Here is a 16,007-nt window from a genome sequence, read left to right as displayed (position 1 = left end):
GGCAATTCTGAAGGCATACGATCCAAGTATACATGTGCATTTTCTGGGAATCAGGACTGTGACCTTGCTATGACTAGTCTAGCACTGGCGTTTTGTCTTGATTATAAATCGACATTTTCTCCTTACTCTGAAACTCCATCATCATTCCAGCACAATTAGACTAAGACATTGATTCAACTTAATTCCCAAAACCAGAACAATCAAATTAACATGTCACTCACCCAAAATCCTTTCTTCTTTCTCACAGAGGATGCAGGAGGGGTGGAGATGGACATGAGGTGTATAAATATCAAGGGCTGCAGTGGAAAGACACGCTGGTTAAAGCAGGACCTACTGATCACTTGCTTCAGTAAACCAAGTTCTTTCTTCTCCTACCAAACAAGGACAAGGACTAAAATCATGTAAGTAATGTAACTTTGTCTTTACTTTGTCTTGATATTTGCTCTCTTATTTGCACATATTCATAGTTTTTTATCCACCATAAGATGATTAAAGTCAATAGATATTTTAACAGATATTCATTAGACACTTTAGGTATTTTTCTAATCAATTGGAATAAATATTTTGGAAGTCTGACATGATGTTTTGAATATTCATGGATTTAAAACATGGAATATTCAATAAAATAATTTGGTAGGTGCTCAACTTATGCAATATGAACAATTATCCTAAACTTCTAAAAGAATAACATTTTGTTGTATATTTAAGTTCACCCTTCACACAATTTTTTCAAGTCACACACTAAATTAAGTTACAATTCTTACTATTATTGTTGTACTATTTTTTTTGTTCAGCTAAGACTGAAAATTGATCTGTCTTACTTTACATATAACAACAAAACATACACAACACAATCACAATACATACACTTAAGACTTACCTTACCTAAGAACATTTTATTCCTACTTTATTCAACAGATTGCGTTTCATTTTAACAAACCATTAACTAAGACTTTTAGCACAACAAACTCCTAATTTGCTGCTATTTAATAGTTAGTAATATGGTAGTTGTGTTTAGGTGTTGGGTAAGATTTGGGATGTAACATCATACTTTGTAAGTACTACAGTCAACATCACTATAAAAACAGCAAATATCTTATTAATATGCATATATAGGAAGGTCACGATAAGGAATTGTTGTCGTGCGATATATTGTCACAGAAATTGTTGCGATAAGCATTATTATTGTCATTTTGAGATCATTTTATGCCACTGATTATATAATGATTAAATAGCAGCATAATAATGCAAAACACTTTTATAACACATATTTATCATTCTTATGATTATTTAGACTCAATGATTTGATATATTTGATATCTATACTATTAAATGTCCTATTAGGTAAATGTCCAATTATAAACTTTGACACCGGGAAGGTAGAATGTAAATGTAGTAAAATGGCTTTATTGTTATTTGTGAATTTGTAAATATATATTGCAACGGCAAAAATTATTGAAGTCATCTTCAAATATTGCACGATAAGTCGATATATTGATTATTAGGACAGGCCTACGCATATAATAAGCCAATTTGATAGAGGCAATTGAAACTTGGTTTGAGCCACAATAGTGCTACCCTTTTTTTTCCCTCACAGGATGCCCTTCGTAAACAACCCATGCAAAAGCTGCACCACTGGCCGTTTCCCAGTTTTTAAACATGAAACGGACAACAGCTGTAAAGGAGCATGCTACCCAATGGTTTACACCCACCCGTATGCCAGCCATCATTCTAGCCATTACACACACCCATGTGTAAACCCATGCGCAAATACGCACATCAACCCATGGGCAACTGTGCACACCAACCCATGCGCAAATGTGCACACCAGCCCATGCATTAACCCTTGCACTACTTCATGGGCTACACCTCACACTAATCCTTGCAGCTTAGTCACTCCATGCCATGATTATAAGACTAAGGAAGTCATCATCAAGGACTACAAGGATGAAAGTATAAGCAAGCAAGTTTCTGGAGGCAATGGTGAGATCTTTGTCCTTCAATGCATAATAAAACATGTTTTTTTATTCATGTCAAATGATCTGTCTGATAACTATTGATTTTTTTTTAAATTTCCCAAGTAGATCTCCTCAGAGTGATCAAAATTGACCTTTTGAAATGCAAGACTGGACCAAATCGTCAGGAGCACCACACACACTTTTTCCATGATGAACAACTCATCGTCCGTAGAGGACAGTCTTTCAATATGTGGGTTGATCTGTGCCGTCCTTTCAATCCCACCTCTGACAAACTCCACCTTGAGCTCAAACTTGGTTAGTTACAACTAATAGAGGAAATGCGGAGGATCTGCAGCAGTATTTGTATCCTTACTGGAATTGTTTTGTCCTTGTGTGTTTTACAGGCCACATCCCATCAATCCGCGACGGCACATACGTGATCGTCCCAATTGTGGAGGAATTCAAGAAGGACTGCTGGGGTGCAAAAATTGTTGAGCATGGACAAAACAGAATCAAACTGTGTGTGAGCTCTCTCTCAACAGCTTGTGTTGGACGATACCAACTCAGCGTTGTGACTCAGTGTACAGCAGGAAAATTCACTTTACCATATGTGCCTGAACATGACATTTACATGCTGTTCAACCCCTGGTGCAAAGGTACACATTTAAAGAACATTGGAATATGACAATACATATTGAATGTAGAAACAAGAATAGACTTGAAATAAAACTTGCTGAAGCTTTTCCATTTAAAGTTTATAATGTTATCTTCATCAGAGGACTGCGTGTACCTGAGTGATCAGGCAGAGAGGGCGGAGTATGTGCTGAATGATATTGGTAAAATCTACTATGGAACAAAACAGCAGATTGGTTGCAGATCTTGGAACTTTGGTCAAGTGAGAGTCAATCTTATTTTTAATTTCATTTGATGCATCTCTGATAGAATTCCATAAAAAACAAAACATAATTATAATTTACTTTTCTGACTTTCAGTTTGAGGAGGGAATCCTGCCCGCATGTTTCTATGTGTTGGAGAAGAGTGGTACCCCTTGCTCGGGATGGGGAAACCCCATTAACATCTCCAGAGTGGTTTCCGAGATGGTGAGTCTTCATTTTCTTCTCTTGATGTTGGTAATACCCACATAAGATGCCAAATGATCTGGCTGATAATTATTATGAAACGTTATATTAGTAATCCTTCTGCGAGCAGCTAGCAACACCAATAAAATAATAATTTCAATCATCTCTTCTTCACAGATTAACGCCAACAAAGACCGTGGTGTGCTGATGGCTAACTGGTCAAACTATTATGCAGATGGAACTGCTCCAACACTCTGGTCCAGCAGCAGTGCCATCTTGAAACAATACCACAAATGTGGAGGAGTACCTGTCAAATATGGACAGAGTTTGGCCTTTGCTGGAGTCACTAACACAAGTAAGAATACATGCATGGAGAAGAAGGGTTTAAAAAAAGTGTTGGTAGACATAATGCCCTTATATTCTTCTTTTCTTTCTCTTAGTGTTGAGGTGTTTGGGTATTCCTGCTCGTCCGGTCACAAACTTCTGTTCTGCTCACGACACTGATGTTAGTTTGACCACTGATGTCTATCTGGATGAGAAGTTTCAGCTCATTGATCAGATGAACCGTGATTCAATCTGGTGAGCATCATAAGGATTTTGTACCAAGGGTTGAATGAGCAGGAAGTTCATCTTTTTTTTTTTCCTTATAGGAACTACCATGTGTGGAATGAGGCCTGGATGACCCGTGCAGATCTGCCCACTGGTTTTGGAGGTTGGCAGGCTATTGACTCCACTCCTCAGCTGACCCACCAGGGCTTCTTCCGCTGTGGCCCAACCTCAGTAGCTGCAATCCGCAGTGGCCAGACCTTCCTGAAGCATGACGTGCCCTTCCTCTTTGCAGAAGTGCGTTAATTACTTGAGTTTACAGCATTCTGTTACGCAGAGATTAGCATAACCACTTATGATTCCTGTTTGTGTTATAGGTGAACAGTGATAAGGTGTACTGGCAGAGGAAAAGTAATGGAACATTTGGCGTCGTCCATGTTGAGAAGGATGTAGTCGGTCACTGCATCAGCACCAAGGCTGTCGGATCAGATCAACGTGTTGATATCACAAACCTCTACAAACACCCATGTGGTAAAAACACATTCATGACTCAGATCTGAGCAACTCTGTGTGGTTTTCTCCAGTGATCTGTGTGGTGCTCTCAATATCGTTTTTTAAAAGATTGGAGTATGATAACATCTGTTAAGGGGAGCTACTTAAATATTTGCAGCAGCAATCCCACACAGTTTTTCAAAATGTTTTTAGAAAGCTTACTAGGTACAGTAAAAGAGTTGTCGAAGGTACTTTAACAGTACTTCAAGAGTTCACACTCAGCTATTACTTGATACTGATTGCAGGTTTGGCATGCTGTCCTGGAGGACAACCCTGAGCTCGGAGATACTTGAGTCCAGGGCTCCTGCTTGGTCGTATAGCATAGAAGGGGGTCAGAGATCAGGAAGTTCTCGAGAGCTCCCCTCGCTAAAAGAGGAAAGGGGGCAGATGGGGTGGGTGGTGGAATTCTTCAAAAACGAAGATACTGGAAGTAAAACAAACTGGGCTATTTATTAAGGGCTAGGGTTCACCTGATTCGGTTAACAATGATACAGGACCAGCCACAATCAATCATAGCACGTGATCCTCTCAAAATTAGTTTATAAAACTCCACATATTAGTACTTAAAATGTGTACCACTTGGAGGTTTTAGGTTACTGAATTTTACTAATATGTACCATTGATGTACCAATATGGACCTTTTAGGCACAATTTTATACCATCTAAATAGGTAGTGCTCTAGTGACAGCTCTCAGACCTTTATTTCTGAGAGTCCTCAAAGGCCTGAATATTCATGATCTTTATCTGCCCATCATGATCATAAGAAATTGACAGTTGTATTGGCTGAAAGGCCTAACTCAGGCATGGGCAAACTCGATCCTCGAGGGCCGTTGTCCCTGCAGAGTTTTGCTCCAACACTAATCAAACACACCTGAACACCCCTAATTAGTGTCTTCAAGATCACTAGAAAGCTACAAGCAGGTGTGTTTGATTAGGGTTGGTGCAAAACTATGCAGGGACACCGGCACTCCAGGATCGAGTTTGCCCATCCCTGGCCTAACTCATACTCTGATTGGAGCAGCTTTTGAAATAGCTTTTGGAGCATAATTTGAAATAAATTAAACTACTTTCTAGTACCATCCTTTGTTAGCCTTGAACACTTTATTTAGTTCCAGATTGTCCAAAGAAACTAGTTGCAAAGTAGTTTGAGAGTTTTGACTACATCAATATTTAGAACAAATTTGGCTATATTCACTAATATCAACTCTACCTATCTTTGATCATAGAAATTCTAAGGGTAAAAATGCTAATAAAAAAATGAAGGTGCAACTTACCCTGTTCACTGGTTAAACTTCGACTTATTGAGTAGGCGCTAAAAAATTAACTTGCTTGCAATGGGATTATGTAATTTCAAACAAAGTCAAAATTGATTGGCTTTTAGGTGCCTGTTATATAACTGGAGACCGGCATATATTCAGCCGAGATCTTCCCTCCAAAGTAGAGCTTTGGTGGAAAATTGTATGAGAAATCGATTCTGAGATTTTCAAAACAAAATCGCTATTCTTCCTTGAATTAATTCTGAGCGAAATTTTAAATAGCAGACAGCACTCTAGGCTTGTTTTTAACCTTACTCTCAAATGCTCACAAGGGGGAACGTTTGTGAGTTTAACTGAGCCATGCAAGTTGGTTTTTAAATTCACAAGATTTATTTTAACAACTCATTATGAACACTTGTAATTCACTTAAACCTTTTCTAGCTGTATTAATGATTATTTTAGGTTCAAGGGGTATTTGTAAGGACTTGCAGGCAGAGTGCAGCTGTTTGCAAAGCATACAGAGCATACAGAGCCATGCGCTGTTAAAAAATACATTTAAGAGAGTATATCAGGGTGTTTAAAAATCAATTTCTCACATGATTCTTCACCACAGCTTGACTCCAAATGCCCTGCACCTCATCCACTAGAAATAAACAAGATATCCCTTACTCCTTGTTGTGAGCAAAAAGGTGTGGCGTGTGAACTAGCTGACATACCTGTGACTCACCGTGAATGCAAGAGCCCTTTTAAGTCTCACCTCTTTCTTTTGTTTCCATTGATCAGGTTCTGAGGATCGGTTGACTGCTCTGGAAACTGCTCTTCGCCACGGCTGCAAGAGACTCACACACCCTCTGCCCATCCCAGAGGACGTTGTCTGTGAAGTCAACCTGAAGGGTGATGGACCATTGGTGGGAAAGGATGCCGTGCTTTCCATCAATCTAAAAAACAAATGCAACCAGCCTCGTAGCATCACCCTCTACAGCCATGCTGCAGCCATGTACTACACTGGTGTCAGGAGGACCTACCTGAAGAGAGACCAGACATCCATTGAGCTCAAGTCTTCTGAAAGTGAGAAAAAATTAAGTTTCAGTTGAAATAAATGATGCCACAGTTCAAGAGTTCACACTTAGCTGATAATAAAGCTTGTTTGGCATGCTATCCCAGGAGAGAGTCCTGAGCTTATAAGATCCTTTAGCCCTGGGCTCCCGTTAGCAGGGCGAAAGGAAAGTTTGAGCTCAGGTAGGTCTCAATGAACTCCCCCAACTTATTTCTGACTAATGACAAATATAGATGGCTAAGGAGAGATATACGGCTTGCTAGGAGCTTGACTTTGATGCCTATTTGGTATGTTCAGTTTACTTAGGATGCGTGTTTTTTGGACTGTGGGAAGAAACCCGAGAACCCGGAGAAAACCGATGCGAGTACAGGGAGAACGAGCAAACTCAGAAATGTCGACTAGTTTAGTAGGGACTTTAACCAGAGACAATCTTGCTGTGAGGCAACAGTGCTAAACACTGGGCCGCCGTGTCAACCATCTAGAAAGGAGGGGGAGTAGGGGTGGGAGGGGGGATTCTTCAAGACGAAGATACTGAGATAAGAAACTCTGGTTATTTATAATGAGTTAGGAATCATCTGATTTATGAATCAATCGTAGGCAAATGCGTGACCAGATGAAATCAATCATAAGCACATGATCCTCTCGAAATTAGTTTATAAATAAACTTCACTTAATGTAGTGCAGCTTATGTGTAAAGTTGTAGCCAATATCAGGGACCAATACAATAATATACAGTGAATCAATTAATTATTTTACATGAGGACTTGTAATAAAAGCAAATATTTCATATTTGCATGCTTTCATAAACAGCAAATTCAAATTCTTCCAAGAACTTTTTAAAGCACCATTAATTTTAAATCAAGCACCTTTGTAACTCATGCCCCAGCATAAATAGCACCATGTGTCCTTATTGTAATGAAACGTAACATTTCACACATACTTAATATTTACATTAAAAATTTACTGTTTTAAAAAGTCATGTTCAAAGAACTTTAATAAAATTAGCTGAATTGACTGCTGGTATTAATAAAATGCAGTTTCTGAAATATTGGTAAAATGTGCATTATTTGTAAGTGTTACTGAACAAAAATTTATTTTAAGATTTTTAAGAATTTCTCATGTTTTTTTTTTTTTATTCTTTTTTAAATTGAGTATAATTGTTAAAAATGAAACCAAAACAATTACATTTAACAATTAAATTTAATTCAAGCACTATCAAGGACCTGTGTTTGTTTTAAAGTACTTTCCAGGCCTTGAATCTATATGTCTGAAATTCAAGTATTTTTAAGCAATTTCCAGCAAGAGAACCCTAATTTGTCTCTTTTGTTCTCCACTATAGGCAAACTTCTGGAATGGACCCTGAGTTATGATGAGTACAAGGAGCACCTGGTGGATCACGCTCCACTGATGCTCAACCTCTTCGGACACGTGGCTCAAACCAAGCAGATTCTGGCCACCCAGTACAACTTCAGACTGCGCACTCCTGACCTGGTTCTCGCTGTGAGTCTGAAGTTACCATTTAACCAAATAAAACTCAATGAAAATAACGTTTTTTAGATGTACGTTTAGTTAGTATGTTAGTCTAAAGAAGTGTTTCCCAACCCTGTTTCTAAAGGCACACCAACAGTACACATTTTTAACCTCTCCCTAATAAACACACCTGAATCAACATCAGAAGAGACTCCAAAACCTAAAATGAATGGGTCAAATAAGGGAGACATCCAAAATATGCACTGATGGTGTGCCTCCAGCAACAACGTTGGAAAACACTGGTCTAAAGAATATCTTTAAGCTAATGTGCTCCAAAGCAGTGACAAAATTGACATTAAGAAAAAACAAGCATCCAAGGCTTGCAGTTTGTCACTTCCTCCTTAATGGATCAACGATTTATTTAACATCACCTCATACTGTAGTTTTGGTCACATCATCTGACCAATCAAAAGCTCTCTAGTATCTGACATGCCCCACCCTCTTCACGATGCTAATGCTATGTGCGCTTGAGCTCAACCACTCTCACTTGCCAAGCTGTGGTAAAAACAAAACTCTACTGTTTTTTTTTTTTAAGGGGGTAGGGCTGCTACATGTCCCGGCCTCTCTTCATGTTTCAGTTGAAGTGACATTTCAGTTGAATTTTAAAGCACTTCACGGGACCTTTAATATCCTTTGATAAGTCTAAATGTTTTTAATGCTAAAATATGGCTTATGTGTGTTTTTTAGCCTGTATGTGATGCTGTTGTGGGTCAAGAAGTGGCCGTCAAAGTCACCTTCCAGAATCCACTTTCTTGCGTCCTGAAGAACAGTGTATTCCGCTTTGTGGGACTCGGACTGAAGCAAGCCAGAGTTATTAACTACGGGTAAAAATGATTTGATTAATTCCACAGTTAAATATTCATCTAAAGGGATAGTTGGCCCCAAAAATGGACATTTTCCTTCACAATTTAGTAACACTCAAGTGGTTCTAAAAAGATATTGTAAAATATCAAGAGTGAAATGCTCAGATGACTATACTAAACCACTGTGATGATGGACTTTGGCTGAGGGATTTTAAAAAAACCAAAACAACATTTCTGATGTTTTATAATGTGGTCGCTCTGCTGGGTTTGTCTATACATGCCATCCCATGGCATCTCATGACATTTTGATGTGCATGCTGGGATTTATTTGGTAAATGTGTTTCCATCAGTTTATGCTAATGTTTTCTTAATTTATGCACAACTTTCAGTTCACGTCAAGCATTTTTATGTGATATATATGTGCATAAAAATAGCTGGATTAAATTTGCTAGCGGAGCAAGGTGGTGGCGCAGTGGGTAGCGCTGTCGCCTCACAGCAAGAAAGTCGCTGGTTCGAGCCTCGGCTTGGTCAGTTGGCATTTCTGTGTGGAGTTTGCATTTTCTCCCCATGTTGGCGTGGGTTTCCCCAACAAGTCCAAAGACATGTGCTATAGGTGAATTGGGTAAACTAAATTGACCGTAGTGTGTGATTGTTAATGAGTGTATGAGTGTTTCCCAGTGATGGGTTGCAGCTGGAAGGGCATCCGCAGCATAAAACATATGTTAGATAAGTTGGCGGTGCATTCCACTGTGGTGACCCCTGATTAATAAAAGGACTAAGCCAAATAGAAAATGAATGAATGAATCTGCTAATGATGACAGAATTTTCATTTTTGTGTGAACTATCCCTTTAACAAGAACAACATTAAAATTCAATATCTAATTATCTCAATGCTATACTCATTACAGTATGTGTTACCTTACATTTTTCAAATAATTTAATGTAATTCGTTTTTCTTTCTTTAGTGATATCGCTGGACATGCCACCGTGTCCCTGACTGAGAAATTCATTCCCATGTGTCACGGCTCACAGAAACTGCTGGCATCATTCGACTGTCCTCAGCTCACTCAGGTGCACGGATTCACCAACATGGTTGTCAAACAGCACTGATAAACCAATCAAATATCAAAAAAGAAGAGTTTCATTGGAAAGAAAGTGCTGCTGACTAAATGTCTCACTAAAAATTTCCTATGCAAATTTCCAATGATTGATTTGCAAACTGAATTAACATTGATCTCAAAAAAACACGAATGCTCTGGTTTGATTTTGTTCTTGGGAATTTTTCTTCTAAATATTATGATTTAAGTTCAGTCTGTCGATTAATCACTTTTATTCGTTAAGTACTTGATTTAAGCATGCATTTGAAAATTGGTGATTCACTTGAGTGCAGATTATGATCATGGATTGCAAATGAAATGACGATATAGAGTGATAGCTAATTTGTTGAGTGATTCTTGCAACGATTGGTATTATGAGTAATAGAAACTGCAGATTTTAAATCATAATAATTTTTTCCGGGGTCTTTAAAACTTTATGGTGTTTATTTACTCTTGTCTGTACACCTTCAGCATCAATAATAATAAAAAAAATTCAATTACACTGAATCATGTCTGTTTTTGATGAGAAACAAGATGCATTTTACATGAAAAGCAAAAATAAATCTTGTATAGGAGAATTACCAACCTACGTCACACATGACGTCACACGGGTTCAACCACGCATACTGGTTGCAAAAAAAGACCAGTTGCAATCGCAAACGTGTCGTGTTGTGCGGTAGGATGCCAAATTAAAAAAATTTGCCGTACACCACACTGCTTTTAATGCCAACCGCAGACGTCTTTGGCTAACAGTTATTATAAGAGCTGAATCGAGTGAGGACCTAATTAAAATGCTGGACTCTGCAGTTCTCATTTCATATCAGGTTAGTTCACGCTATGCTGAATCATACACATTACTCTTTTTTGATTGCAGCAATGATTTCAGCAAAAACAGTTAAATATGGTGAATTAAACTGTGGACACTGAATGCTTAGAATGAAATGAAAAAATCTAAGTTCACATATCCTGATGTACAGGTGCAGTTCGCTGTCAGAATGCAGTTGTTTTGCTTGTTGATGATTACCCAGGCCTTGTACAGTTCCGTCTAGGGTTGGGCGATGTCGACCAATTTGACATCGTACATTGTCTAATAAGAAACATCATGATAGAAGATGGCATCGTCGTCATAGGCGGCGGTGAATTTATTATTTATGAATAATTAATTAATTCATAACAAATTAATTATTTGTAGCCTACCATTTCAACTACCTGACCCACATGGTCTTTGCTTTACTTATAACCAAATCATAAATATATAAAGATGTCAATCACTTTTTTCGCAGGACTCTGGCATGAATAGGCAGAGTGATGTGTCGTTATAATGGCATCGACAAACTGGGTTGGTAAAAAAAGTACACAACCAACAGGAACCAACCAACAGTATCTGAGGCTTTCGCTAAAATTACTAAGTACAAGCCTGAAAGCGAAAAACTGAAGCAGTGTACTGACCCGCTGACTGCCTGGACCCGCTGTCTCGAGCGCATGACAGTGTGTGTGTGTGTGGTCACGTGATGTGCGTTTTTAGCAGTGTGGACGGAGAGCTGTTCAGAAATGCTAGGTGAAACGCCAGAGTGGATGTGGATCGTTTTTGTTCTAAAATGCCATTTAAAAACTAAGGCGTATTAGTGTAAACGTGGTCTAAGTGTGTATTTTTCGCAAGCGGACTTGCGATAGGGGCGGGGCGGAGGATCGCGATGCCACCTCAGAATCGTGGTGTCTATCAGCCACCGGCGATGGACGATGGCATCGTCTATCGGCCCAACCCTAGTTCCATCTTCTTTCTTTGCCTTTGGCTAGGCAGAACCTCGGTTTTTAGCACAACAAAGTTTTAAATCTGGTAATCATGGAACATTATTTCTTGCACATGACCACACAGAACAAAAAGTGTAGGCATCCAAAGACCTGTAGGCCTTTAACTTCTCTTTTGTAAAATCACTTGGAGTTTCAGTGAGATACTTGTACATTTTTGGGCAGGATGCTTAGTCATTCTGTCTTATCCAATATCCATTGGAAGGGTGCTATCACAAATGGACCTGTCAGATGAACGCCGCTCACTTTAACGTTCATTTTGCTGAATAACTGTGGTTATCACTGGGTGACAAGCTGTTATAATACGCTGAAAGCATTATGTAAATAATACATATATTATATTATTATGCAAATCAATATAACTTATCTCTAATACAACAACAAACTCTGTACCGCACCGGATGTCATTCCCTTGCTGTAAATGCTGGCGCTCCTGGTTTTTTTCTGCAACCTCGATGCGCGCGCATCCTGAATGTTTACAAACTGGTAATTCATCTATTCGGTGAAATGTATCTAAATAAAGTGAATTCACAAATATCTATTCACAACTACCTTCCAATGATGGACTATAAAATGGATTTGAATCAAACTGAGACATAATTTTCCAACCTCACACACAAAAAACAACAATTTTTTGCTACAATACATAATATTAAGTAATTTGACAATACATGTCAGTAAATATCACTGGCATGTGCCACTAAAACTTATTGTGATATTCTGATCTGTTGTGCCGTATATTATTGTACCGTGGTTCCTTTGTTGGCTACAATATGGACTTCTCTATGTTTGTTTGTTTGTTTATTTATTTTCATTTTAAGGTCTTTTACATAATATGCTTTATAAAGCTTGTTAAAATGCATTAAAATTGTTAAAATTATTAAAATTGTATGTATAATAACAGCCTCATCACCTTTAAAAATTAAAGCAAAGAGAAATGTGGATGGTGTGCTTATACCGACACCTTTTTAATGTGCATACTGGAATTTGTTAAAACTCGCAACTTTTTTCAAAATATCTACTTTTGTATATCAAGATTTCGGATATTACAAAATCAAACAGGTTTGGAACATGTAAAGAGTGAGTAAATGGTGAAAAGTTGTTCATTTTTAGGTTAACTATAACACCTTAAACTTGTAAAGGACAGACTAAAACATTTTAAGACCCGCAGAACTTTTTTCTAACAAATTTTAAGTTCAATTACAGCTCTTGGTTACTTGTCCTTTTTTAAATACTGCAACAAACAATAAGACAAGGGCATTCAATTATTAAATAACAAGCAATAATCATATTTAGTATTAACATAACACATTGACAACATATGAAATAACATACCTTTTTTTACATCTCTTGGTTTATTTACATCTTGCACTGACTGAAAGCGTTTTTGAGGTAAAAGATTTTGTAAACAAAAGATATAATTCCAATGAATATGTGACAGAAAAAATATAACTTTTTGTATTTTCTTTTTTTAACTGCTAAGATGTAGGCTAACACTGAAATTGTCTGGAAAAACCCCACAGCTTTTAAATAAATCGCTAAGTGTGCGAGCAAATAAGTTTCAACGCTGAGAGATGAATAGATGAATCTTTCAAAATATTTGATGATCATGTAGGCTACTAACCTGAACAGTGGTCCAAGATGTGTCAACCATAGGCTGTAAAACAAATTATGGAAACCGCGACGTCGCTTCATTCCATTGTAACAAACTAACCGTTAAACGTAAAGCATCCGACGACAGCCGCCATGTTGTCTACCATGGCATCTCAGCAGGTAAAGGCGAGGATTTGATGCAGCGCCTCTAGCGGCTTCAAGCAGAATTGAAAACAAAAATAGCGACTATTTATTGTTATCCTATTTTAGTCCTGTTTAAGGTCAGTTCACTCGATTTTTATGAGTTAATTAGTCTGAGCAATGTTGCAAAATTATTCATGAACATAATACATTATGCAATGTACTTTACTATTCACAATTAAATGCCATTTCTGTAAAATAAGGAATTATGAGAATGTGCAATGGTGCAAATGTTCTCTTTTGTATGAAGATGTCTGCATTTATTGACCAGATTACAAAAGAAACAAGAAAACATAATTGTTTAATATAAAAAAATATGATTTATTATTATTAATAGTAATACATCATTTGATTATATTATATTTGATTACATTTCTGTTCATTTAATAACAAATATTACATTATTAATGCTGAAAACGTATGCTGTTTTGCAGAAGGTGCTGCTTTAATTAGTTCATCATCCATTCGTTTTCTTTTCAGCTTAGTCCCTTTATCTGGGGTCACCATAGGGAAATGAACCGCCAACTTATCCAGCATATGTTTTACACTGCGGATGCCCTTCCAGCTGTAACCCATCACTGGGAAACATCCATACACACTCATGCGCTACGGCCAATTTAGCTTACCTAATTCACCTATACCACAAGTTTTTGGACTTGTGGGGGAAACCGGAGCACCCAGAGGAAACCCACGCAAACACAGGGCCGATTGTGCTACACACTGCGCCACCATGCTGCCTTGCTTTAATTAACAATCATTTTAATTTATTCATTTGTTTTATGTAATTATTATTCATTTTCCTTCAGCTTAGTCTCTGTTTCAGTGGTCGCCACAGCGAAATGAACCACCAACTATTCCATATGTTTTATGCAATGGATGCCCTTCCAGCCATAACCCCGTACTGGGAATCACCTATACACACTATGGACAATCTAGTGTATTCAATTTATCTATAGTGCATGTGTTTGGACTGTGTTTGGACTATCTATAGCGCATGTGTTTGGACTGTGGGGGGAACCGGAGCAGTGGAATCCCACGCCAACACAGGGAGAACATGCAAACTCCACACAGAAATGCCAACTGACCCAGCTGGGATTTGAACCAACGACCTTCTTGCTGTGAGGCAACAGTGCTAACCACTGAGCCACTGTGCTGCCCTATTATGTAAATATTATTATTTATTTTTGTTTTTACAGTTGGACAGGTGCTGTATTTTTGTGTAAACTGTGATATAGTATTTAGGCACTTTTTTCCCCAACATTTCATGCAAGATTTTACAAGCATCCATCAATAGTATTGGTACTTATTTCAACCCATTCAACCTGACTTTGTATAACTTGTTCAAATGACTTGTTAAAGCGAGTTTGCATGTTCACCCCGTGTTCACATGGGTTTCCACTGGGTGCTCCGGATTCCCCCACAGTCGAAACACATGCACTATAGGGGAATTGAATAAGCTAAATTGGCCGTAGTGTACAGTATGTGTGTGAATGAGAGTGTGTGGGTGTTTCCCAGTGATGGGTTGGAGCTGGAAGGGCATCCGCTGCATAAAACTTATGCTGGATAAGTTGGCGGTTCATTCAGCTGTGGCGACCCCTGATTAATAAAGGGACTAAGTTGAAAAGCAACTAAGTCTGTATGGTTTGTCTTTACATGCCATTACTTGTTCATGAAAGTATTTGGGGCTTCTTTACAATTGGAAAAACAAACAAATACCACAACATTGCAGGAGATGCATATAGATTTTGTGAACAATGGAAAAATCTGCTATGGTGAAATATAGGGGCCCTATCATACACCCAGCACAATAAGGAGCAAGACGTGTTTTGCATGATTTGTTGCTATTTTCAGACTAGCGCAACAGTAATTTTCACATTTTGCACCACGTTGTTTAAATAGTAAATCCAGTGGCGCCACTTTGTGGACTCATGGGTGTTCCGGTCTATAAAGGAGGTGTGTTAAGGCGCATTGTTGGTGCGCTCCTATTTTGAGAAACTGAAGTAGATCACGCTATTGACCTAGTAAAAGCAGGTCTAAAGTTCCATGCAGAGCACGTTAGTTATGCGCCTATGCTGGTTCAAGCTTAATACACACATCTTTACATAAGAAAAAAAATAAAGGATTGAAATGTTACAAATATTATTATTTCCTACATAAATATAAAAACCACAGCCTCCATGCCTACCTCATCTCTGGGGGGCTTTTTTTTTGCATTTGCATTTGTATAATGTTATTAGTAGTAGTAGTAGTAGTATTTATCATATGCATATTTATATTTGTTTAAATACAAACAAGCTTAGATTTGTCCACCTGTGGGGTTTTGGAGATGTTTGCATCACTGTATGGGGCACAAGAAAAGATGTGTGTTTGAATTTAACTCAGTTTTTTGACCACACTTCATTATTATTGTTCATTTATTTGTTTGCTGGAAATTAGAACTGAGTTTAGACAAAATTAAATATGTAGGCTAATGGATGTCTTCAGTAGAGTGAGTACAACACCGTATCCTTATTCATCAAAGTGCGG

At 38.0% G+C, this 16,007-nt stretch overlaps 1 protein-coding gene across 1 annotated transcript; it reads left to right on the top strand.

Moving 5' to 3' along the window:
- Positions 1-1,598: 1,598 nt before the first annotated feature.
- On the top strand, positions 1,599-10,293 carry tgm1l6 (transglutaminase 1-like 6). The gene is made up of 13 exons (XM_056449570.1): positions 1,599-1,983; positions 2,082-2,273; positions 2,363-2,614; positions 2,735-2,853; positions 2,951-3,058; positions 3,215-3,392; positions 3,478-3,616; positions 3,688-3,880; positions 3,961-4,114; positions 6,175-6,459; positions 7,788-7,948; positions 8,666-8,802; positions 9,747-10,293. The coding sequence occupies exons 1-13, from the start codon at positions 1,599-1,601 to the stop codon at positions 9,889-9,891; spliced, it is 2,448 nt and encodes an 815-aa protein (XP_056305545.1). The 3' UTR covers positions 9,892-10,293.
- Positions 10,294-16,007: the final 5,714 nt, after the last annotated feature.

The sequence above is a fragment of the Danio aesculapii genome, chromosome 23 (genome assembly GCF_903798145.1).
Source record: "Danio aesculapii chromosome 23, fDanAes4.1, whole genome shotgun sequence".
NCBI lineage: Eukaryota > Metazoa > Chordata > Actinopteri > Cypriniformes > Danionidae > Danio > Danio aesculapii.
The sequence above is the reverse complement of the archived record's forward strand: the minus strand, read 5'-3'. Positions and strand labels throughout refer to the sequence as shown.